The sequence below is a fragment of the Boleophthalmus pectinirostris genome, unplaced genomic scaffold (assembly GCF_026225935.1).
Source record: "Boleophthalmus pectinirostris isolate CB_2022bp ecotype Guang Dong unplaced genomic scaffold, ASM2622593v1 HiC_scaffold_18, whole genome shotgun sequence".
NCBI lineage: Eukaryota > Metazoa > Chordata > Actinopteri > Gobiiformes > Gobiidae > Boleophthalmus > Boleophthalmus pectinirostris.
The window spans coordinates 31051993-31075926 of record NW_026571133.1 but is presented as its reverse complement, the minus strand read 5'-3'; the positions used below and the strand labels follow the sequence as shown (position 1 = coordinate 31075926).

Genomic DNA, 23934 nt, shown 5'->3' with positions numbered 1-23934 from the left:
TGGGGTTTCCAGCCCGTACTCTGCACAGATGTTTCTGTACACTATGCCCGCCACTTGGTTATGTCGCTCCATGTATGCTTTCCCTGCCAGCATCTTACACCCTGCAGTTATGTGCTGGACTGTCTCAGGAGCCTCTTTGCACAGTCTACACCGTGGGTCTTATCTGATGTGGTAGATCTGGGCCTCTATTGCTCGAGTGCCCAGGGCCTGCTCCTGAGCAGCCAGGATCAGTGCCTCTGTGCTGTCCTTCAGGCCACTTGAGTTATATATATTAGGGGTGTGCTGAAATATTGAAATATCGATATATATCGTATCATTTAATGTGATGATACAATATCGATATTGTGGGCTGCTGTATCGATACATCACCAAGATTAATTTTTTGGTATATTTTACTAAATTATTTTGTTACAGCTACAGTATTGTTGATTGTTTGGAGGAAGGAAACTTGTTTATGCAACACATTTGAAATTTTCACTGTTTTGATGATCAAAATGTTTGTGTTTCATTTGAACTTTGCACAAGAAGTGATCTAACAAAGACTTTTAGTATCACAGCCATGATTTAGACCTTATTTTTTATTGGACTGTATTGAACTGATTTGAAATATATCGTATTGAATTATATCGAATCGTAAGCTCACTGTATCGAAATATGTATCGTATCGTGGCCTATGTATCGGCAAATTCTGAATGAGACCTAGCCCTAATATATATATATAAAAATTTTTTATACATTAAATAACATGCACACAATATGTGAGTGGTTTCAAAAGTTTTGCAGCGTGTAATAAGGTTTTAATTTTTCAATGTTGAGATTGAATATGCGAATAAATAGTTGTGTAATTCTTCCTTTAGACTGCCTCTTGAACTAGTTATTGCTGAATGAAATGTATTGATTACAAAGGAAATAACTTGGTATTGATACAAGGAGTCCGATCTTGGCGAGTGTGTGTGGTGTGGCGTTCATTAACTTGCCCGAATCGTGAAATTAAATATCAAACTAGTCCACTGAAAAACAATGTGTAACATGGTCAAAGCTAGGATGATGAATGCTTAAAATTCATAACATGTTTGTTTGCCGTGCAAGATGTTTATGGCCATCCAGAGGCCTTCCCACAGCAGAGAGTTCTGATGGTAGCTGTGTTCTGATTCAGAACCATAGAAAACTGCAAATGCAGGTCGTGCAGTCACCCTCCCTGTGTGTTAATGGTTCAATTCATGTCTGTGCGCAAAGCGGTAAGATCAGAAACATTTATATGGCAATAAACTATTCCATAATCGGCGGGACATCCACCTGTGTGGGACCAAATGCAGTGGACACCCGTGATGCAAGTGTGAGCGGTCAGCAGTGGCAGCAATGGAAACTCATACCTCAGGTAAGTCCGTGGAAGCGGACGGCCGGGAAAGGTGGGAGAGACCTGGGGGAGAGCAGCGGTCAGCGGGTCTGCTGTGGGATGGAAGGCAAACAAACTGAGAAACGCAGAGAAAACTAAAAAGACTGAAGTGTGTGTGCGTGCATGGTCTTACAGGGGTGTGCATGCGTGAGAGTGGCGCACGTACATGCAGAGTGTTCTGAACAAAAACACAGCCTGTTCTGTCACGGCCCATCCAAAATTCTGTATTCCTGGTGCCTCTACTGGTGCATACTTGCATCGTGGGGCTCCAGAGCTGTTTTATTGTACCCATATATAACTTTTCCCCACACTCCGCTTTGCAGCGTGGTAATGAGGCAAAGATTGCAGACATTACCCACACTGGCAATGCTTTTAAATGCTACAGCGGTCACAGATTGGTTGAGATGCCATCCCCATATATGTGCTTGTAGCGTCCCACTCCGGACTCCAGTGGCGAACTACAGCCCGACAGCCCCTCTTTAATGCTAGCGCTAGTGCTGAGATGGGGGTCAAGATCGGGCCCAATATGTTAAAGGTGCACTCTGTAACCTTTTTTTTTATTTATTGCACTTGGTTGTTTCACATTATGGCATTAATCTAACCTAAATGGAGACAAGCAGGGGGCACATGTAAACCTAGTTAGAGGTCATATCTGCATCTAATGGTGCACAACTTTGTGCCATCTGAAAAAAAACGTGTAAGAAGAAGCTAAGGATGGTTCCATTCATCTAAAAGCAACCACCTTATTCATGAGTATTTCCTCTTTCTTTTGTTCACTACAGAATCTGAAGGTGAGAAGCCCAAAAGATGGCAAAGACACGACTGCCAAGAACTCCTTAGAAGGTCAGTCTCTCTGTGCTTCATCTCACTGTTGTCATGGGATCTGTGTTTTGATGTAAAATAATTCAATAACTAGGATACACACATACTTTGAATTCTTTGTGAATTTAATAGTTACTACACATTTAATTAGATTCAGTTTTTGCTGCATCATGTGTTATATAAGAAGTGTTTTTGACATATTTCATTTCATTCCTAGACATAGTACCTTTTCAGGCACATTTATTCTACAATTTAATGTGTATTTTTTATTGCAGCCTTGTTGTATAAACCAGTGGACAGAGTGACACGCAGTACACTGGTGCTTCATGTAAGTAATTTTTCTTTCAATGTTATTTCTTTCTGCTATTTGTTAATTCATTAATATGACAAATACATCTTTAATACTAGTTTGGGGGTGCTTTAAATGATATTTTGCCTCAGATCTTCTTTGCAGTGACCTTGTGTTTGTATCCTTTTAGTGGTTTAATATTTTTTGAATGTGAGAAGAGGTCAGTGCTTCACAGTCAGCAATGTAACAATTATGTTGCGTTTCTATCTCTCTGCTGGGATCTGCTGCAGTAAAAAAGTAATAACCTGAGGCAAATGCCAAAAGGCCATATAATCTTGGGCATCTCACTTGAATGAACAATATGTGATACTAATGATATATTTATTGGTCAGTTTGGTCTATATATGTTGTCGTTAGAATTGTAATAATATTTTCCATATTTGGTTGTATAGGATTTATTAAAGCACACTCCAACAAGCCACCCTGACCACCCACTCCTCCAAGATGCTCTACGGATCTCCCAGAACTTCCTGTCCAGCATCAATGAGGAGTCTGCCCCACGGAGACAGTCAATGATGGTCAAGAAGGGAGAGGTTAGTTACCAAATATTTAACAGATATATACTGTATATAGGTATCATCTTGCAGTGTATGAGACACGAAGATGGAATTATGATCACAGATAACAGATAAAACATTTCAAGTACTCTGTTGGGGCAGTCCAAAGTAACATTTTTAAACAATGAATAAACTCATGGAGAGCACAGTGTTAATATGGTTCTTTGTTTGTGCTGGTTAGTCCTCTGGGCAGGTGGTTTTAATGTTACAGCTCACAATATATGGGTCTCTAATAGGGCTGTGAAATTAATCGAAATTAGTAATTTCTAATCATCAATGATATGCTTAGATCTTTTTAATTGAGATGACAACAGCCAGTCTCCCAATAAAAGTATATGGATTGTGATTCAGACCGGAGGAAGATGTTTGCCTGTTATTTTGTTATGGCAGTGATTAAAATTCTCTATTGTTTATGTACAGGAAATATTTTTCCCTACAAAAACAGTGTTTTGTAAATCTCCAGTTTTTAATCATTTACAATGCCTCCATAATGAAAAACTCATTGGAAATGGGAGCTCCAGCATCCTGTTTCAATATGTCCTTAATTTTCAAATATTAGGATTTAATATGTTACAGTCTGGTTCAGCACTAGACATTCAGGCCATAATTATAAACAATGACTTAATGTCTGCTGCTCTGAATGCTTTATTAGGTTGGTCTGTGTCATCCCATTGCCTTTTCTATGACCTTGCAGTCCCGGCCAAATGAATGTACAGGGGGCCACCAATCTGCAGCCAAAGCAGCAGCACCTATGCCCTTATATGGTCAGAAGAGAGCTTCCTCATTCACCCACAGACACACCCCCTTCTTCCTGTCTCTCCCATCTGCAGAGATGCCTTGATGCACATGAATGGTTGCCACTTGATTGATAGCTTGCGTGACACTACCATACATAATGCCATGTAATGAGCCACCAGTCTGCGTTGACGGGCACATTCTCAGTTAATTATTCATAAAAGGAGGGTGGGGGCCAGGGATGTGCCGGCACCTCCCTCCACTCACAGGGGGGCCATTACCACACACTCTCCATGGATGCACATTTTCACTTCTCTTATTTTCCTCCTGTTTGCTTTGAACATAGACCATCACTCCATCCCCAGATGCCCAGACGCCTCCCACTCTGTCCACTCCAGGCATCAAATATTTATGATGGATATATGAAAGCCAAGTGTAGAAATCAATAGAGCTCATTATATTGAACCTTAATATGGCTGCAAATATTTGCCTCGGGTTTGTGTTTCTGATATGGTCAAAATAGACCATAGTGAAGTATATGAATGTTGTAAATGGTTATCTTCTAAAATTTAGCCTTGAGGAACCCATCATGGCCCAAGGCGCAGGCATATACATAGGTTGTTTGAGAACTTTTGGTTTAAATTGTCAATTGCTATAACATGGTAACTAATGACCTATATATATTCACAGCCCTTATTGTCTGCATCGCGTCCCCTTGCTGTCAGCATCGTTTCGATGCGTAGTTAGAAAATTTCGGAGGTGCCCGTTGGTTGACACGTAGGGAGTTCACGGCGATGCAGACTCTTTGCATCGTGACGCAGACAATTTGACGCATGACCATGAATTGAGCTTTAGTTACTACATATCTAGTTAGCCACAGCAATGCCTTTGAAGTCTTTTTCAAAAAATATATGGAGAATTTGAGTGGGTCTCATACGCTGTGTATCATTGACCAGAGCTTGTGTTGTTTTCAACTCCACATATGTGTATAGTAGTGTGGTGTCAGTGAAGGCATGCAGGAGCACATGAGCACAAGTGGATGGGACACACAAACAATGGTGGCTTAATTAGAATGCATAGAATGTCACTTGCTCCATCTGAATCCACATCGTCTCTGCTTTGTTTGCCTTTGGGATGGAGAGGCCCCTGATGCAAGTTCATAACTCTGTCATTTGCTCAGTTTTGGAGTCTATTAGTTGTCCATATGTAGCCATTCCTCCACATACAAAACAAATCAGACTTAGCCTTGGGACTGTGTCTAAATATAAACATGATATTACGCAGCCTCTCAGAGAAACCCTTCTGAGGATGCTCAATATTTAATCTGTGCTTTTCTTGGGCGCACTGTTCTGCCTCGTGTCTCTCGCTCATGTTAGGGTCCACTATTAACCCAAGTGGAGAAAGTCACATTTGTGCTACTGGCTGCTGGCTCTTCTTAAAATGTCATCTGATGCACTGGGACAGCTGCTTTATTCAAGATGTCGTTTTCATCCCTTTCCTCTAAGCAGTACATTAAGAGTTTTATTAGCATATTAGCATTCGAAAATGGACATAGCTTGTTTTGTAGTTTGCATTTGGGCTTGCAAAGTAATATCAAAATGCAGAACATATTGGCTGCAATGTTGAACAATATCAATGGTAGCTTCTCCACCCATTATGACTGGTCTGTTTCATGTTGATTGGATTACAAACATACAAATTGTTGTTGAAATTTTTATGAGATTTTCAGGATTATATATACTGTATGTAATATATATGTATATCAGTGAATCAATGATGTTCTAAATAGAGTTGTCAAGTGTGATGTCAAATCCTGGTCTGAAGCAGCATTAGGTAGAAATCGGCTATGAAGTTGCCATTTGAGACTCAGTTACATTTGCCATGTTACCTGTATCTTCCTTCTTTAAAACCATGGACAAGGCAGTTCATTTTGCTCTAAACACAGCATTTCAACATCATATTCCTACTTTGACTCAGCATTAGTTTGTGGCCAATTAGTGGGGATTTGTGTTGTAATACTGTATAATCCATTCTACTTTACATTCAATAATCTGATCGATATCCTTTTCTTTTCCATGAAATTGCAGCTGATTTGTGGGAAAGTCTCATCTTGCATATTGCAAATTGACTATGTATTTTATTTTAAAGCAGTTTTTAGTCTATTTATGGATTTTTTTTTTACGGAAATTGACTCACCATGCAAGCTTGTTCAGTGTTTCAGATTCTAAAAGATGGCGCAGCAGTAACAAGTACAAAACGCTAGATATAGAATGACATTGCAACATAGATTGATAGAACAAGACAAGATAAAGCTGTGATGACTTGTATTGTAGTGCAGCTCAAGGGATTATAATACATATACATAAAATGATTTGATATACATATAATGATTTCACATATGTGGTTTCCATAGTATCAACAACCCCAAATCTATGTTGATTGCTATTTTGTTAAAGCTCCTGTCTCTAGAAATAGCAGAGGGACTCATCTGGAACTGTCTGTTATAGATGCTTATCATAACAGCCTTTGTAATCTCTAATGAACAACAGTCTGGGCTTCAAATGGAGGATGGAGATTGCATTATACAGTGCTTATTGTAAGATTGAAAGCAGCTCTTATTCATAAAGTTTCTGGAATCCATCTGCATTGCTAACCTCTATTCTTGCATTGATAGAACATGACACACTCACTACATAGCCCAAAATAGCATGCATTTTTGTTTTATCTGAAAGAGAGGTTGATTGTGTAGGAAATGATAAAGTAAGTAAGTAAGTAAGTAAGTCCCCATTTATATAGCGCTTTTCACAGACATTTTTGTCACAAAGACGCTTTACATAGCATTACATTCAGCATATATTACTCATTCACTCTATACCTGATGATGGTAAGCTACTGTTGTAGCCACAGCTGCCCTGGGGCAGACTGACAGAGACGCAGCTGCCATGCCAATCGGCGCCAACAGTCCCTCCGACCACCACCATCACTCATGCACACACCACTTTCATACTAGGCAATGTGGGTGAAGTGTCTAGCCACTAGCACCAGTGCCCTGGACAGGTTCATTGATTGATTGTATTTAATTGACCTTGACTATTAACTGTTCTTGGAGACCTATGTAGCATGTTTTGGGTTAAAGGAAGTTATTGTGTAATTTTTATGTATGTTTATGTTTTTATATTTTATAGGAGACTGTGGGTAGTTTGTCTGTGTCCTTGGCCTAGTATTGACAATATAATAGGCATTAGAAAACATACTTACATTTTGTACAACTTAATACAATAACTCACTGCAGCTGTATATGCAACTGTCCTTTCCTCTGTTTCTAAATAGGTCACATCATTTTGAGTTGGGTGCGTATATGAAAAAACATATTTAAAGCTGCACAATGTAGCTTTTCTGGTGGAGCATCTGGCACTTGTTTGTCTCCGTGAAGATGTTATTACTTTGCCTATAATGTTCCAGAGTATAGCATTAAAAGTATGTGATGCCACCAAGCCAAGGTACTTTATGTATTTATTTTTAAGGTATTTTAAAGAAAACGAAACAAAAAGAAACAACAACAAAAGTTCTAGACGTACAAGTTTAATGCCATACTGTAGAATAGTTCAGGCAAAGCAATTACATATCTATGGAGATAACCAAGTGGCAAACCCCCACCACCAGAAAAGTTGCATAGTGCACCTTTAAGATATGATTTCAAAACTTTAATGCCAGACTGTCTTGTTTTCTTTTTATTCCCTTTTGTCTCTCTCTTCTCTTGTGTACCATGGTATCCTCACAGCAGGATGCTCGCCTGCAGATGTCCTTTTAAAAGTGGATAAGCCAATAGCGCTCACCTGTGCTAGCTCCAGCTCCACTCTAGTGTCTTCTGGCAGTGACAGTATGAGAGTGTGGGTGACAGAGCAGTCGGGGGACGAGGGGCTGGCGCACACATGATGAGGCTGCTGATTGGTCTGGGAAAAGTGTGATGTAATGCATTGTGGCCCTGCTGCAGAGTAATATTTGCTCAATATAAAGAACTGTGTGTCATTGAAAAATATGCAGTTTGGATTTTGAATACTGCAATGATAACGAACAGCAGCATGAAGGAGAGATTGCATTATGAAGGATTAATAGGCTTACTGATCTTACTTAGTGTCTTAGTCTAGTATTAAATGTACACTTGAATGTGGTTTGATTGATCATTAATAAGACCCAAAATGACTTCATCTCGTCTAGTTAAATACAAAACCGAATTTGTATCTGGTTGAGTTGCATGGTAAAAATTACCAGTCAAATGTTTAATTCAAACACAATCAAACCTTGCTTTGTTTCAAGGAACACATATATTGGCTACTCACAGACACCATCAAAAAATACATAAACAATAACATAATAAATAATAAATAAAGAATTATAAAAATAAATAAACATTGGTCTTTGTGTGAACTATTGATGGTTCAATTGCTGGTCTTGGTTGCACCTTATCTTCACCATTGCTGGTTTATTTTTTTTAAATAATGAATTAATTTTTTTTTGCAGTTTTTATAATCATTTATCAAGTTCATTGATTTTGTCTAAACCAAAGAATTTTGCTGCTTAAGAATGAGAAGACTGTGATAACAATTAAATCCCTTGTGTCAGCTAAATTTCCCCTATTTTTAATGTGCAAGTTCTGCCAATGTATCTGCCATTTTGAGAAACACACATCATTTTATCTCTCAAACTGTGGCAAAAAAAAAATATTTAAAAAAAATCACATACATTTTGCTTGCCTCTACAAACTAAAAATGTATGAATCCATGTTATTAAACAGAACAACACGTCGCTTTCCTAAAAAGCCACAGTTGATTGTATTTGCCCCACCGCAGATTAAAACATGGTTATGGGGATGTAAAAGAAAGCCTTGTGCTTTGAGTTGTGGTTTGGCATTTGTCTTCTCTGTTTGTCTTTTCTGCTTCTACTTGCAAATGGTCCTTTGTGTAAGGAAGAACATCACTGCCTCCTTTTGGACAGTTAAATAAGTGCATCTCATTATGTAGTCTGACATCAGTGTGAAGTTCCAAAGCTTCAAAAGAGATCTTCATCCAAAACTTGATTTGAATGTAATTGATTGATTAAATAATTTATCAACCTAATTTTGTCACGATTGTATTCTTGTCTTCATATTGGAGGTAGACTTTTGACACTATGGAAATTGATGAAAAGAAATATATGCACTTGAAGTTTATTAAAAACAAAACAAAACTCTGCAATCTTTACCATAAAAAAAATATTTAAAATAGTTAATTGCTATTAACACTATTCCCCATATGTGTTATGCCCACAGAACAGACAGCTGCTGAAGGACAGTTTCATGGTGGAGCTTGTAGAAGGAGCCAGGAAGCTTCGTCATGTGTTCCTCTTCAGTGATCTACTGCTTTGCACCAAGCTTAAGAAACAAATTGGAGGGTAAGACAGACTACTGCAATGCTTTTACATTTGATTAAAGAGAGAGTAATTAACTCAGGCATGTGCATTAAATCGATTTCTCCAGTAGTGTAGACTGAATATCATGTATATTGCAATATGTTAACTGGCTTCATGAAAAAGTAGATGTATTTACAATATTTTAGTAAAATGTGTAAATTTAATTTTTCATGTATTGTTATTCATAGATTTATCTAAATAGTCAAGAGAAAGTTGCTTGGTTAAATAGGTCAAATAAAAGATGAAATATACTCTTGAAAGAGAGTTAATGTGCTATAACTATGAAATGGAGTAATTTAGGTTGGCCAATTCTAAATGTCGCTTTTTTAACACATGTGTACATGGACCCTAACACTTAGCCATGCTTTAGTTAGTAATTTAACTTGAGCAACAGCAAATATTTCCTTTGTCATGAAGATTAATTCTTCTGGCTGCAATAAGTGATTATTTTTGTCAAATTAGTAGACTATTATTTTAGAAATATATATTTTAACCAAATAAAGATTGTGGGTCAATAATGCCTAAGTCTCAGTTTTAAAGACTCTACATAATCCAGGTAACAATTATGATTATCAAAATACATTTATGATTATTTTAATCATCAGCTGCAGCTCCTTTACCATTATTTATTGATTTCTTTTTTTTACATATTATTTTTAAAAACATTACAGAAAAAGCCAGCAGTACGACAGCAAGTGGTACATCCCTCTGACAGAGCTGACATTCCAGAGCCCGGAGGAGGCGGAGCCCCTCACCATACCTCAGGTCCCAGACGAGGAGCTGGACGCCATCAAGGTGAAGATCTCCCACCTACGCAGTGAGCTGCAAAGAGAGAAGGTGGGTCTGCAGTGCTACACACATCTCTTCCACATGAACAAGCCTACAGCATATGTCCTCTGGGAAGCACCATTCATTAACCTACTTTAACCGACACAGGATATCTCTTTGACTGATTGCTAACAAAGGTCTTTTTATTGAATTGTGTGGTTACAGAGAGCCAACAAGGGGTCAAAGGTCATCGATCGTCTCAGGAAGAAGTTGTCCGAACAGGAGTCTCTGCTGCTGCTCATGTCTCCGAGCATGCCTCTCAGACTGTACCACAAGAACAGCAAGGTGAGCTCTGCAATATTATTCATGTCTGAGGGAATTATTTATGTATCATATTTTGTCCTTTTTTATTTTTAGAAAAAAGGAGTATGTAATCTAATTACATTATAAACCATCCCTCCCTTTCTTGTCAAATCTACTCAAATTTAAACTTAATGGCACTGTCTGAGGAAGAAAGTATAATTTAAAGATATGGTATTTTTTACAACTGTTTTTATGAACTATTTGGTTATAAATGTTGTAATTAATGAAGATGAACTTTTCTTAATTTTAAAATAATTGTATTAGAATTTCTTTTCATGTTAAGTAACTTGTCACATTGTCAGCATGTGTGTTTTACGCTTTTGTATTGATTTCTGTTTCAGAGTTATGCTTTCTTAATGTCATCTGACTATGAGCGGGCAGAGTGGAGAGAGGTCCTGAAAGAGCAACAAAAGAAATGTACATTATAATTTTATTAAAATTCACACTCACTTCATTACCACTTCCACTACATGCTAAAAAGTTGTTTTGTTATTGATGTTCTTGACTAAAGGTATTAAAACTCCCTCATTGTCATCTATGGAGCTGCAAATGTTGACCAGCTCCTGCATCAAACTGCAGACAGTGCATCACATTCCTCTGAGCATCAACAGAGAAGGTGAGAAATCTGGATTTTATACATTGCTTAGAATCTCGTCCTATTTTTCTTAAGTCATTGCTGTTCCTCAAATAAAAATGTAAATCTAACCTTTTTGTATTTCTCAGATGATGAGTGTCCTGGTCTGAGCGGTTTCCTGAATGTAATCGTCCACTCTGCCTGTGGCCTCAAACAGAGCTTGAGTGAGTCATTCACCTCCAGCCCCAGTAAATATGGAAAGAATCAGACTGAATGAACTATATCTGTCTACTATTAATACACTGTGTCCAGCCTATTTGTCCAGGTTTAGAGGACACATCTGTACTTTACTTAGAGGCTAGTCATGTGTCCTCTTGTTTACAGATCTCTACTGCACTTTGGAGGTGGACTCTTTTGGCTTCTTCTCTAATAAAGCAAAAACAAGAGTGTACCGATACACCACTGAGCCCAAATGGAATGAGGTGAGGCACTGAATTGCAAAAATGTAAATGTAAAACATAACCGTCTATAGTTGTATTAGAACCATTACATACATACAACATCTAAAATATAACATGTATTGTGATGACCAGATGTCAAAATTTTGAGAAGGTTTGAAAATACAATGCAATCTTTTCCATTAGACATACCAAGTATCTTCAAGTATTTTGCTCTTAGCTGGAAATCATGTCAGCTAATGAAGAGCTGCTGCTGATGACTCACATCTGCCCAATGTTTAGTGAACCAGTGTGAGCTGCTAAACGATGCCCAAACCATATGCACAAGTGTTCCCACATAATTTTAGGTTTTAATTTTAACCGCCCTTGGAAGGTGCACACAAGCTTTGTGTGTATTATATGCTGCATATAAATATCTCTGCTATTGTATGATTACCTTAATTTTGAATCAAGAGGCGCTAATTATAATCACTTTGAATTTGTTCTGCTCCAGGAGTTTGAGATTGACCTGGAGGGCTCTCAGACCCTGAGGCTGATCTGCTATGAGAAGTGCTACAACAAGACCAAGCAGAACAAAGAGGATGGAGAGAGCACAGACCGCATCATGGGGAAAGGACAGCTGCCGGTATGACATGACGTCATCTTTTTCATCCACACACCTACTCTGACTACACATGACAGTTACGTCACTGCTTCTATAGAGCCCAAGATTTGCATTAAACTGTGCGATCCTGATTCATGATGCTGCTGGTTTGCATAAAAACACTGACTGACTGTCACTGTGTACACAATGAATGTCAAATGGAGAGATAACATGAAGGACATTCCATTAAATGGACATAATAATAGATTTTGAACTAATCATCCATTGTTTAGGCAAATGCATTTAATGCACCTGTTAATGAGACTCTGCATTGGAAATAAAAACATTTGCAAGAAATGTTCACTTTCTGTATGACTTCTATATCTCACATTAATTATTGTTGTTAAATAATGTGAACAATTAACAACAATCTCCATCAACAATGACTATTACACCTCTTTTATAACCACGTGTCAGTAAAGAGTTAAATGTGAATGCCAGTCATATACTCCCCCTAGTGGCTTCATCAGTAACTCTCTTCAGCAATATCAGTGTTTGTTGATGATGTAATTTTAAACAAACTTTGATTTCATAAATAATATGTATATTGTTACATTGTTCTTCTTAGCTTGACCCTCAGATTCTGCAAGGCAAAGACTGGCAGAGGACAGTGATTCCTATGAATGGGGTGAGTACAAGTTTTTATATGCACATGGGCAATTTGTTTCTTTTGTATGATGAATGAGTTTTGTTTTAATTTAGTGGAAAGCCAGTTTTGTTCTCAAGTAAATGCTGTGATTGTATCCTCTGTCCTATTGTGATAGATCGAGGTAAAACTGTCTATGAAATTCACCAGTCGGGAGTTCAGTCTGAAGAGGATGCCCTCCCGGAAACCCATGGGCGTGTTTGGGGTCAAACTTTCTACAGTTACCAAGTGAGATGATTTGAAATTATAAAGGCTAAATTAGATTTCTAATGACCAAAATGGCAACACTGTATTTTGATTAGGGCTTTAAGGCTTTAAGTAGTACATACAGTAAAATAATAGCTTTATTCCAACAAATGCAATTGTATTCAGTGGACTTTATTCAATGTTGTGACTCCTACATAGGCGAGAGCGTTCCAAAGTACCCTACATAGTTCGGCAGTGTGTGGAGGAGATCGAGAGGAGAGGGATGGAGGAGGTTGGAATCTACAGAGTATCAGGAGTAGCCACTGACATACAAGCTCTGAAAACAGCATTTGATACAAGTAAGTAAAGTTTTTCCACTACAAATAATTCTATTCAGCACCAATTGTGTTAAATAGTCTGTATGAAATTAGTGTATTATTTCTGCTTGTAAGCTTTTTAGTTCCCAATTTATTGAATAAAGAAATAAATATTATACAAGCTAACTTCCCCCAGTTTGTAAATGTATAGCATCGTTGATAACTTTTGAAATTATCAGAGTTTTTGATTCTTATTCCTATATCAGATAACAAGGATGTATCAGTGATGATGAGTGAAATGGACGTGAATGCCATTGCTGGGACATTGAAGCTGTACTTCAGGGAGCTGCCAGAACCACTATTTACTGATGAACTCTACCCCAACTTTGCAGGCGGAATCAGTGAGTTACTTTCATTTACATTATTGACAGGTGATACAGGCCCGTCTAATCAATAAGGCAATGAACTGAGAGACTAGTTGTAAACTGAGTCTTAAACAACAATGAATGCTCCCTGAAAAGATTAATTCTGGGACTGTTGAATAAACAATGAATAGACATACATTATTATCTTACATACATTATCTTTTCATTGCAGCGCTCACGGACAGTGTTGCCAAAGAAAGCTGTATGCTGAACCTCCTGCTGTCACTGCCAGAGCCCAACCTAGTCACGTTCCTTTTTCTATTGGATCACCTCAAAAGGTGAGGGACACAAAGAGCTATTTACATAGGAATATGTAACATTGTTCATTGAAAGCAAATATAGCATAATGTTACCATATGTCTAATATTTGTGTATATTTGTGTCTTCCAGTAGGAAGTTGTGGTAGAATTTGTAGTAACTTGGTGTTGTGTATAAAAACAAAGACTTATATAACATTCCAGTATAATATAAAACATTGAAATCTAGGTCAAAATAATAATAAATAATATACTAGGTGCCATTATATGATTTACCTGGGTATTGCTGTGATAGATTTACACAATTTGGAATAAAATACTCTCCATAGCCATTATTCTTCTGATAATATGCCTGTGTTCTTTCAGGGTGGCAGAGAAGGAGAGCATCAACAAGATGTCCCTCCACAACCTGGCAACAGTGTTTGGGCCGACCTTACTGAGGCCTTCTGAGAAGGACAGCAAGATCCCTGCCAACCCCACGCAGCCAATCAGCATGGGTGACAGCTGGTCCCAGGAAGTCATGTCACAGGTCAGACACTACAATAACTAGCCATGTGCTTACTATAAATACACTACTATCTGTTTATTTTGAGCAACTTAGTTCACACAGAAGAGAATTAAAGAAGAAGTTGCACTCAAAAAAAGTGTATAATCTGAGTGAAATGCAAAATGTGTATAATCCCAAACTTTCCACAGACAGTCCAGAGTAACAAAACATGCATAATAATTATATTATTTCCCTCCTCAGGTCCAGGTGCTGTTATACTTTCTGCAGCTGGAAACCATCCCCACTCCAGACAGTAAACGGCAGAGCATCCTCTTCTCCACAGAAGTGTGAGACCCAGGACATCATGTATAAAGACACTGGCTCAAAGTGAGCTGACTGTAGGATGTTTTAAATTGACTCAAGACTTTGACTGGCGTCTTGAAAAAACCTTGAAGGTGCCACTGGAGCAGGAGGTCATAGTGTATGGTCCTCCATGTTTGTTTCTCTTCTTACACTGCATCACACATTCTCTCCTGAATGCAGTGATATGCTCTCCTCATCTTTACCTTCATCTTTAAACCTGGAATGGTCTATAAGCAAACAACACTATGAATGGGACCACATCAAAACAAAACTCTGTTCTCATGACCATTAAACTGTTTTTACTTTTGGACAATCATTAGTGTTAAATTAACATCAGCGAGTTATCTCAACCTCCAAGTCATGTCACAATATACAAATGTATAGTTTGTTAAAAGTAATTTCTGCAATTTCTCTTTGGACTTTTGAAGTAGTCTTGCACAGGACTTGCCACATTATTGGCCTTTTCTTGTTCATGTCAAGAAAGCCACAGGAGCACCACACCTGTCCACTCAAGTGTTTACAACGTAAACAGCGCTGGTTGGAGAAAAAGCAGTACAAGTGAAAAGCTGCTGCACACTGCACTGGGAGTCTTCACAGATGTCACACTTAAAGGAAACAGTTTGTCTTTGTGTTGTGTTTATGTCCTACAATAGTCTGCAGCTTAAATAACCAGGAAGCAATATATTTTCTAACATATGAACATTGAGCATACAATAAGTCCTTTTTCTGTAACATAGGACATCTTGCCAAAATGAGTTACTTAGTAGGTGAAACAGAACAAGATGTATTTACAGATACTGTATGTACATAAACTTTAAAGTTGTATTCTTTACTTTTGATTAACAATATACTCATTGTTATTAATGTAACTTATTTTGGGGTCCTGGGTGAAATTATTATTTGTGTCTTTTTGGGTTGGATATGGTAGGTTTTAGCCTTGACTTCAGGTCTTGCAGTGAAAAGCAGGATTTAGCCTTTTTATTTTAGACACTGCTCAACTGCTCCAGCCTATTGTTATTGATGGTTGATGGTTACATGCACTGTTACATAGTGTATGCTGCCATGGAAAAGGCACAAGCTGTGTAGCAAATGGATGTGTGCTCATGTCCAGAGAACTACGTAGTTTAGACATTATGCAATGTCATAATACAGCACACACAATATTCTGTATACATTATTGTTTAGTTCTATGTGAGTGGTGGCTGCAGAAGTGCACTCTCTGATGTTCAAACTACTGTTTTACTATTCAAGTGACCTGAGCGCTTAGTATGTCTGACCAGTGTGGAGCAATTTTATGAGTGAATGAAGGAAGATTACATTATGTCTTTTCTGTCTTTCTCTCTCCTGAGGGTGTCCAATTTTATGGCCAAAATATTTTTCTCTTTCTTTGTAGTTTGGTAACATGCAGGCATGTTTTAGATTTTCTGTTGTCACAAATGTGATTTATTACTTAAGTCTTAAATTTTAGAGTTGTCCCTTTCTAAAGCATTTTAGAAAAAAAGCACAGTATAAAAGTGTCCTGGCATCATCTCATATGCTAGTCAGTATAAGGGCTTAGTCCATCACATTACCAAAAGACTTATCCTGGATGTTTTTGTTCTCTTTGACACTATCAATGCTCAGATGTATTAGTTTATGTTAGCGTGGCATGTGCATCAAATTTTCAGAGGCCAAAGTCCTAAAAATGGCAACAAAACCACTGTCTTACACTTACTGTAGCGTCACTTACTTGTGTTATCTAAAGTACCTTTGTTTCAAACCCTATTGCCTACACTACTGCGTCCTCTTGTGCCTCAACACTTTTGCTTTGCGCCTGTGACACATTCAAGGTCAGTGAGATTATTGACTATTACAACCAAGTTATTAGTCTCTTGTTGCCTTTGCTGTGGAGACACATACATCTTCTATTTGCTAAGACAGGACCTGGAAACTTAGCATTGTCTTAGCTCATACTGTGCTGTACACATTCATCTGACTGTAGCGCTGTGCTAACTGTTTTTTTGTACTCATTATTTTCTGTTCACTTGTATTTATTTTTGTTTTGATACAGCTTGCTCAAAGAAAGTCTACTGTATCTATTTATTTTATGAATATTATCATCTGAAAACTAAATTAATGTTAGGGATATTATGTTTTGATCACTTTGTCATATTAATATTGTTACTACTGTCCCAAATCAATGACTAATGTGTAAAACTCCAGCCCTGCTTTAGGTGTAATGTACAATGGACTGGCCACTGTGATTGTTTGATTCAGTAGGGGCAGGGTCTATTCAAAACATTCTCCTATTTTCCATAGATTTGTATAATATGTATTATAGAAAAGTGAAAATTTGGTATCCATTCTATTTAATGTGGCATCCATTGATTGTTGATAATAGATGGAATTGCCAAAACTTTAGTCCAAATAAAAGTCAGTCAGTAGCCGTTGCTGGTAGAGGAGAGAGTGTCAAATGGCATTGTTTTGGTCTGTTGATTGTCTGTGTAACTGCATGTACCTTCCATGAGATACCACAATATTCACAATCCTTCAGTACTTGGCTGAAAACATTTAACATTTTAGTATGAAACAAAATACATAATAATAATAAACTTGTCACAATCTTTTAATAGTGTAGTTCTCTTTTTGAGCTTCTTCACAACTTGAAATATTTGCTAAGTACAGTACTTTCAGGACAACAAGCTGCAGTTTATATCTCGCTCTGACTTTGGTTACTCTTCAGTAGTCAACGTTCTGCTAGAACTGTAAAAAGAAAAGGCATTGGAAGGCAGTTGCGGCCTTTGTTTGTACACAAAATGTTAAATAAAAACCTTCTGTATCTACACCTAGTCTCTCTTGAACTTTATGGAAGATAACACAACATTATAAAACTATTTCATTTCAAACTGGGGATTATACTTAAGATAGCAGGATATCTATAAAACCATTCATACAAATCATGTAAATTATGGTTTTATTTGAACTTTTCTGAAACCATAAATACTCCATTATAATTATTAAGTCATTAAGTCTAGACCTACAAAGTCAGCTTTCCATAAAAAGATGGTAGATTAAGTTTATTACATACTAGATCTACACCAGGAAGCATAATGCTCTACTACTGCCTTGATGTATATAAAAAAATAAAAACAAATAAATAAAAAATAAAAAAAATCCTAGCCTAGTTCCCTAAAACCACACTAAAGTAGACCTATACTACAAATTAAGCATTTGAAAACCATGACAAAGGCATCGTGTGAAAAACAAAATAACAGACAATTTTATGGCGTAGGTGTGCAAACGCAAAGTGATGTTCACACATTTACGCACATTTACGCAAGAAGCTGGGGGCCACTTTCGGGGGTGTGACGATTTTACTCACTCTCTGGAGCTGTATTTTCCTGTTCATTCAGTCGTGTGTGAGTGAATACACCTGCAACCACTGCACTGGATTATAACAGTTATGCACATTGCTTCACCGAACATTTTTTTTTTTTTTTTTTTCTTTTTTTTTGTGATCACTACGGAGCCTCGAGTGATCACAACACGGTAAGAATTATTTGGTTGATAGTTAATATTGCTTCAAAATTGTTTTGGAAATGTGATGATGTGATGATTTTTCTTTTCAGAAGTACGAAATTATGCTGACTATTTTATATTTATATTGTATGAATATTTAGCCTATACACAAAGAGACAAAAATGATGGTACAATAGGCGACTAGAATTGTAGTTTCCAGACTTCCACTTTGATTCATGTCTGTTTTATTTAAGCCTATTCGAAATAGCTCCCGTTTTGCTCACACTACAATGCCACCTTGACATCTAGGCTATAGCTTTTGGTTTTCTTTGCCATTAGTTGAAGTAGGCTACAGCGTGCACAATGACTGACACAAGGCAATGATATCCTACATGACAGGATGCACATGCATGGCTCTTATCACATCCGTTATTGGCTGTTAATAGCTCATCTGACACGCAAGACTGACAATGCAGTCGTCCCAATTCGGCTGCATTGTCGGTTACTGTAAACCAATGAACAGTGGATGATGCAACTGTTTCATTGGCTTAATATTATTATTATACATGTGACTCTCATCCAGGCACCAACCACCTCAGTTTTATTGCTTCCAAGAACAACTTAAGTAATGCTGAACTTTGCCTCCACTAATATTCATTGTTTGCAAATTTTGATAAAAGTAGACAAAAAAAATAAAAATGTGATCAAACAAAATCAATAACTATTTTAAAATTGTAAGATAAATATGTGACACATAGAAAAGTTCAAAAGCATTATTATCAATATCTATCTATCCATCTATCTATCTATCTATTTATCTCTCTCTCTCTCTCTCTCTCTCTCTCTCTCTCTCTCTCTCTCTCTCTCTCTATATATATATATATATATATATATATATATATATATATATATATATTATATTCTATATACATGTGTGTATATATATATATATATATATATATATATATATACTCTATTCATGTTTTATGTTTGTACACTTTAACTGTATGTGGCATCTGACATGCCTGAGTGCTTTTACGGTCTTTCTCTTTGTCATTTGTACACTTGTATGTCAAACACAGTGACATATGAATCACATTACTCTTTACCACAGTGGAAAAAGGGTAGGCTGACTTCTAGTTAAATATTAGTTATAATTATATGCAAAGGGAAAATCACCAATGACTAACTACCTGTGCATTAGTCTAAACACTTCCATATTGGAACTGTGTGGTATGATAAAGGTGTTTAATACACTTGTACACAGTACAACTATTATTTAAGAGAAAAGACACAAAATGCCTCGCTTGTTTAATACAACTATCAAATGTGTTAAAAACACCTGTAATTAATATGTTTTAGCTCGGAAGTGTAATGTGCATAACAATTCCTGGGATCCAGGAATTCCTATCCTATCTATCCTATTCCATTCTATGAGGTACACTTAGTCTAAGTCAAGCATCAAGTATCATATTGAAATGCACTCAATCCTTTCCAATCTTATCTTGTCAGATTCCATGTACTATGCAACCTTGGCACCACTGAGCAGTCATTTTACCTTAGAACACCTGTACCTTTCATTTGGCCCACGAGAATACAAACTATCAAGTATCAAAACTGGCTATTTTTGGCTCTCAGTGTAAAAGAGCCTGTGCCAGTGTCAGGATTGAGTAGTTTTTCGGGAAACTTTCTTGAAATAAAGGGTGCATTGTTAAAGTCTTTCCTTTGACCGAGTTTAGAAAACAATCTGTCCTCTCCTCTCACAAAGATAGATGTTTTTTTGACCTGTGTACTCAAATACAGACTATTTGTACCGGCAGTGACATTGTACCTGTTTTTCCTTCACAGATTACTGCTTTAACTTGGCTTCCCATCCACTATCAAATCTCTCAATAAGGTTACATTTACAGTGCTACAATTTACCGCAAAAACAAGTAGGAACAAAAACGGAGGTTGATGGTAAATGAGGACGGCTGATAGGCTGTGAGAATCAAAGGTAAAGCAAACACATTGTGGTGAGGACTTCCTGTCTTTTTTTTTATATCAGCTGACACACTCATTCTGACCTCATATTAGAGTATGCAGTTCAAAAAGTTTCCAAGTGTTGTGAAGTCACTTTGCATGGCTAACTGTGGGGGATGAAAGAGGAAAGACGAAGAAGATAGGGTCACCATGATAAAGAATGGCCATCTGGTTTACATTGGCCTGGAGGTGGTCATGGCTTGTTTGGCAGTGGTCGGTAATGTTCTGGTGTGTTGGGCTGTTTGCCTCAACTCCAACTTGCAGAGTGTCACCAACTTGTTTGTGGTGTCTTTGGCTGTGGCAGACATTGCAGTGGGGTTGCTTGCCATACCCTTTGCTATTGCCATAAGGTACAGACTCATCAAACTTCAACAATATACAAAAAATATCTATATTAATGCCATGTCTTGTTAACCATAGTACTGGATTCTGTGCCCACTTCTATGGCTGTCTCTTCATCGCCTGCTTTGTCCTGGTGCTCACACAGAGTTCTATCTTCAGTCTGCTGGCCATTGCTGTAGATCGATACATCGCCATCAAGAATCCACTCAGGTGACAAAATACAGTATAGGATTACAATAAAACAATAATTGGTATGTGTGTGTATGTACATGTGTATGTATAACATCATGGCCCCTCCTTGAACCGTCATCTTAACATGGTGGAAGGGTGTGAATACCTGAATGATCCGAATGATCCCAGCAGCTATGTTGTTGGGGGCTTCATGCCCCTGGTAGGGTCACCCAAAGCAAACAGGTCCGGGGGGGACATGTCAGACTGTTTGGAGAAGCTAGAGGAAGTGTCTGGGGTGAGGAAGTATGGGAGTCCCTATTTAGACTGCTGCCCCTGTGACCCGGCCCCGGATAAGCGGAACAAAATGGATGGATGGACACCATAGCCACCTTTTTGTTGTACTATACTGTTACATATAGTTACATCTGGGTGAATCGTTTGTAGAATAACTTGTAACGCAAATGTTATTTTCTGTTTACTGCAACTGCAGTTGCAACTTTCAATTTCAGTTTTTACCTTGAAGCCGTTAGGTAGGTCAGTTCTGGCATGTAGCCCTGACAAAATAGCACTAACTTGGAAAGCACTGCAGAAAATACAGGCGGGTAGGGGTTGTTTTTAAACACTGCATTTGAAATACAATATTTTAAACTATTTATTGTTACCTTTCTTATTTATTTGAAACTAGGTTTTCAATCATCTAATATACAGTAATGTTATCAATGGTCCTTTAATATTGTTTCCCTCTTATGTTTCAGATACAGCAGTGTTGTCACAGGACAGAGAGCTAAAAACATTATTGCTTTGTGTTGGTTGCTTTCTGTGGCAATTGGTCTAACCCCAATGATGGGCTGGAACACAGGTGATTTGACTTCTTTGTGCCTTAACTTCACCTTTAAGCACCTAATGTTTGAAATAATTGTTTTTCACAGGGGGAAACACTACCAACAGCAACAGCTGCCCTCGCGGCATGACGGAGTGCTTGTTTGAGGGTGTGGTCACCCTACATTACATGGTGTATTTCAACTTCTTTGGATGCGTGTTGATGCCCCTAGTCGCTATGCTGGTCATCTACGCTAACATATTCATGGCTGCTCGACGCCAGCTCAGACTTATTGGACTTAAATGTGCACTTGCACGGCCTAGTGGCGAGGTCCCAACAGTCTCCTCAAAAACTACCCTGCAGAAGGAGGTTCACGCAGCCAAGTCCCTCGCCATTATTGTTGGTCTGTTTGCCTTTTGCTGGCTGCCATTACATATCATCAACTGCTTCAACCACCTGTGTCATGGCTGTGAGCGTCCACACATCTGGGTCATGAACATTGCAATTATTTTGTCACATGCAAACTCGGTTGTCAATCCTTTTATCTACGCATACCGCATTAGGGAGTTTAGACACACATTTCGAAGGATTCTGTCTCAGCATATACTTGGGTGCAGAGACAGACAGAAGAGAGATGTTATGAACTGCAATAACTCTGTATCTAGTTATAGAAGGCGATCATCCTGTCACACAAGTAAAGAAGGGTCTTCATGCAGCACAGTGGTGAATAGTTACACTGTAGACTCAGCTTCTGAAAACCTGCCACCAAAAGCTGCACATGAAGGCCCAAACAACAGGACAACATTGGGCACAACGTCAAATGTTATTGTACCAAATGGACACAAAGTTAACACACATGTTTCGCAGGTCCATCAGCAGTTCTTCTTAGGGGACCAATCAGTGCCTTATGGAGATAATCATAGGGATCTTCTGAAAGCAATGGACAATGACCAAAACATTACCTTTGTCAATGTTCAAGTTGTCATGCAAAGACAGACTGGTTCAAAGCAATCAACAAAACTTCCAGAAGTCTCATAGCATAAATATTTTCAATATCCAATGATTCTGTCAACCAGGAGAGTTCCATAGGAAATAATTTTCTATTCAGAATGAACTACGCATCTTGAATGAGAGGCAAACATCTTCAACTTAATTCTGTTTTGAGACTATTTAATGATGTGTGGGCACTCTTATTAAGCTGGTCAACAATATGTAATGATTCTTGATTCATATTATTTTATTATTTTGAAATAAAGTTTAGCGTTTCATATTTTTGTCTGAACAAAAGGTACTTAATGAAATATTTAATGAAAAATCAACATTTTGGGTGAACCCGAGGCTGAGAGTGAGGCCATTTCTGAGAATAAGCACTGAATTGTATGGTTTGATCATTGATTTGATAATTGCTAGGCAACAAATGCTGCCTAGTATAATATAGTACTATTGCATCAGAGCTATAACTGACCAGTGAACACTAGCCAAAACAAAACAACTGCTTAACTATCTCTTCTCTTGGGCATTTGGCAGCTCAAACATACTGTACTTACACTATAGTATTTGACACTGAGGACTAAAGCCAATTGTGTTTACAGAGAAACTGACGCCAGTCAATGACCCAAATGCAATGGAAATCAAACTAACCTTCATTTGGTGATGTCTTTTATTATGCCATTATACTTAGCGTTTCCTCATTAAAAGGTCCTTGCACTTTAAACAGTCTGCATTAGGCCACATTACCTAGCTGTTCTCTCCATGGTCTCAGCAGATAGTGTAAACATACAGGGCTTGTTATTCACTCATTTGTATATTTAAACTTTTGCATATTCTTTTCATTCTATGACATTGTCATAAACTATGCAAATTGTGTTTTTTATTTAAATTTGTTAAAATAATATATTAAACATATTAAAATATGTTGTATACACATTTTATACAGTCATAAGATTGTATGTGTTCTTGTTGATGTCACTGAAAGTCTACAGACTGAAAGGTCATTTTCTTCCTATCTTTATCCATAATTTCAACAAAAATTAATATGAGTATTTAGGATTGTATTCTCTAGCTTCAGGGTATACTTAAAAAAAAAGAAAAAAACAACTCTATGTCCCCAGATTTAAAAGAAAAGTAATGTTTATCTAGATATCTAAATGTGCAACTATATCATAATTTAAAATTCTTTGAAAGTTATATGACTAAAATGCTTTTCTACAGCCCTAGACTTTACCATATGGAGATCAGGTTAACATCAAATCTGTAGAGTTGGAGAAAGAGATAAAGGGAAAAGATG

At 37.5% G+C, this 23934-nt stretch overlaps 2 protein-coding genes across 2 annotated transcripts in view; both read left to right on the top strand.

The window, feature by feature from the left end:
* bcr (BCR activator of RhoGEF and GTPase) overlaps positions 1–17555 on the top strand; it is a 79737-nt gene extending 62182 nt beyond the window's left edge. The window contains exons 6-23 of the mRNA XM_055154081.1: positions 2179–2239; positions 2494–2546; positions 2960–3100; positions 9168–9289; positions 9979–10144; positions 10301–10420; positions 10780–10855; positions 10950–11054; positions 11162–11236; positions 11397–11494; positions 11964–12095; positions 12682–12741; positions 12878–12987; positions 13165–13304; positions 13529–13663; positions 13860–13965; positions 14311–14473; positions 14693–17555. Of these exons, the coding sequence (XP_055010056.1) occupies positions 2179–2239; positions 2494–2546; positions 2960–3100; positions 9168–9289; positions 9979–10144; positions 10301–10420; positions 10780–10855; positions 10950–11054; positions 11162–11236; positions 11397–11494; positions 11964–12095; positions 12682–12741; positions 12878–12987; positions 13165–13304; positions 13529–13663; positions 13860–13965; positions 14311–14473; positions 14693–14782 (1953 nt within the window). The 3' untranslated portion in view covers positions 14783–17555. The remainder of the gene's footprint in view (positions 1–2178; positions 2240–2493; positions 2547–2959; positions 3101–9167; positions 9290–9978; positions 10145–10300; positions 10421–10779; positions 10856–10949; positions 11055–11161; positions 11237–11396; positions 11495–11963; positions 12096–12681; positions 12742–12877; positions 12988–13164; positions 13305–13528; positions 13664–13859; positions 13966–14310; positions 14474–14692) is intronic.
* Positions 17556–18169: 614 nt separating this feature from the next.
* Positions 18170–23578, top strand: adora2ab (adenosine A2a receptor b). The gene is made up of 6 exons (XM_055154084.1): positions 18170–18322; positions 20141–20288; positions 20369–20664; positions 20735–20866; positions 21583–21686; positions 21757–23578. The coding sequence occupies exons 3-6, from the start codon at positions 20465–20467 to the stop codon at positions 22683–22685; spliced, it is 1365 nt and encodes a 454-aa protein (XP_055010059.1). The 5' UTR covers positions 18170–18322; positions 20141–20288; positions 20369–20464; the 3' UTR covers positions 22686–23578.
* The last annotated feature ends 356 nt before the right edge of the window (positions 23579–23934 follow it).

Bases quoted from the DNA above. Each gene is read 5' to 3' on its own strand.
- adora2ab (XM_055154084.1), top strand. From the start codon at position 20,465: ATGATAAAGAATGGCCATCTGGTTTACATTGGCCTGGAGGTGGTCATG. The intron at 20,867-21,582 runs GTGACAAAATAC...CTTATGTTTCAG, and splicing joins GCCATCAAGAATCCACTCAG to ATACAGCAGTGTTGTCACAG. The intron at 21,687-21,756 runs GTGATTTGACTT...TGTTTTTCACAG, and splicing joins AATGATGGGCTGGAACACAG to GGGGAAACACTACCAACAGC.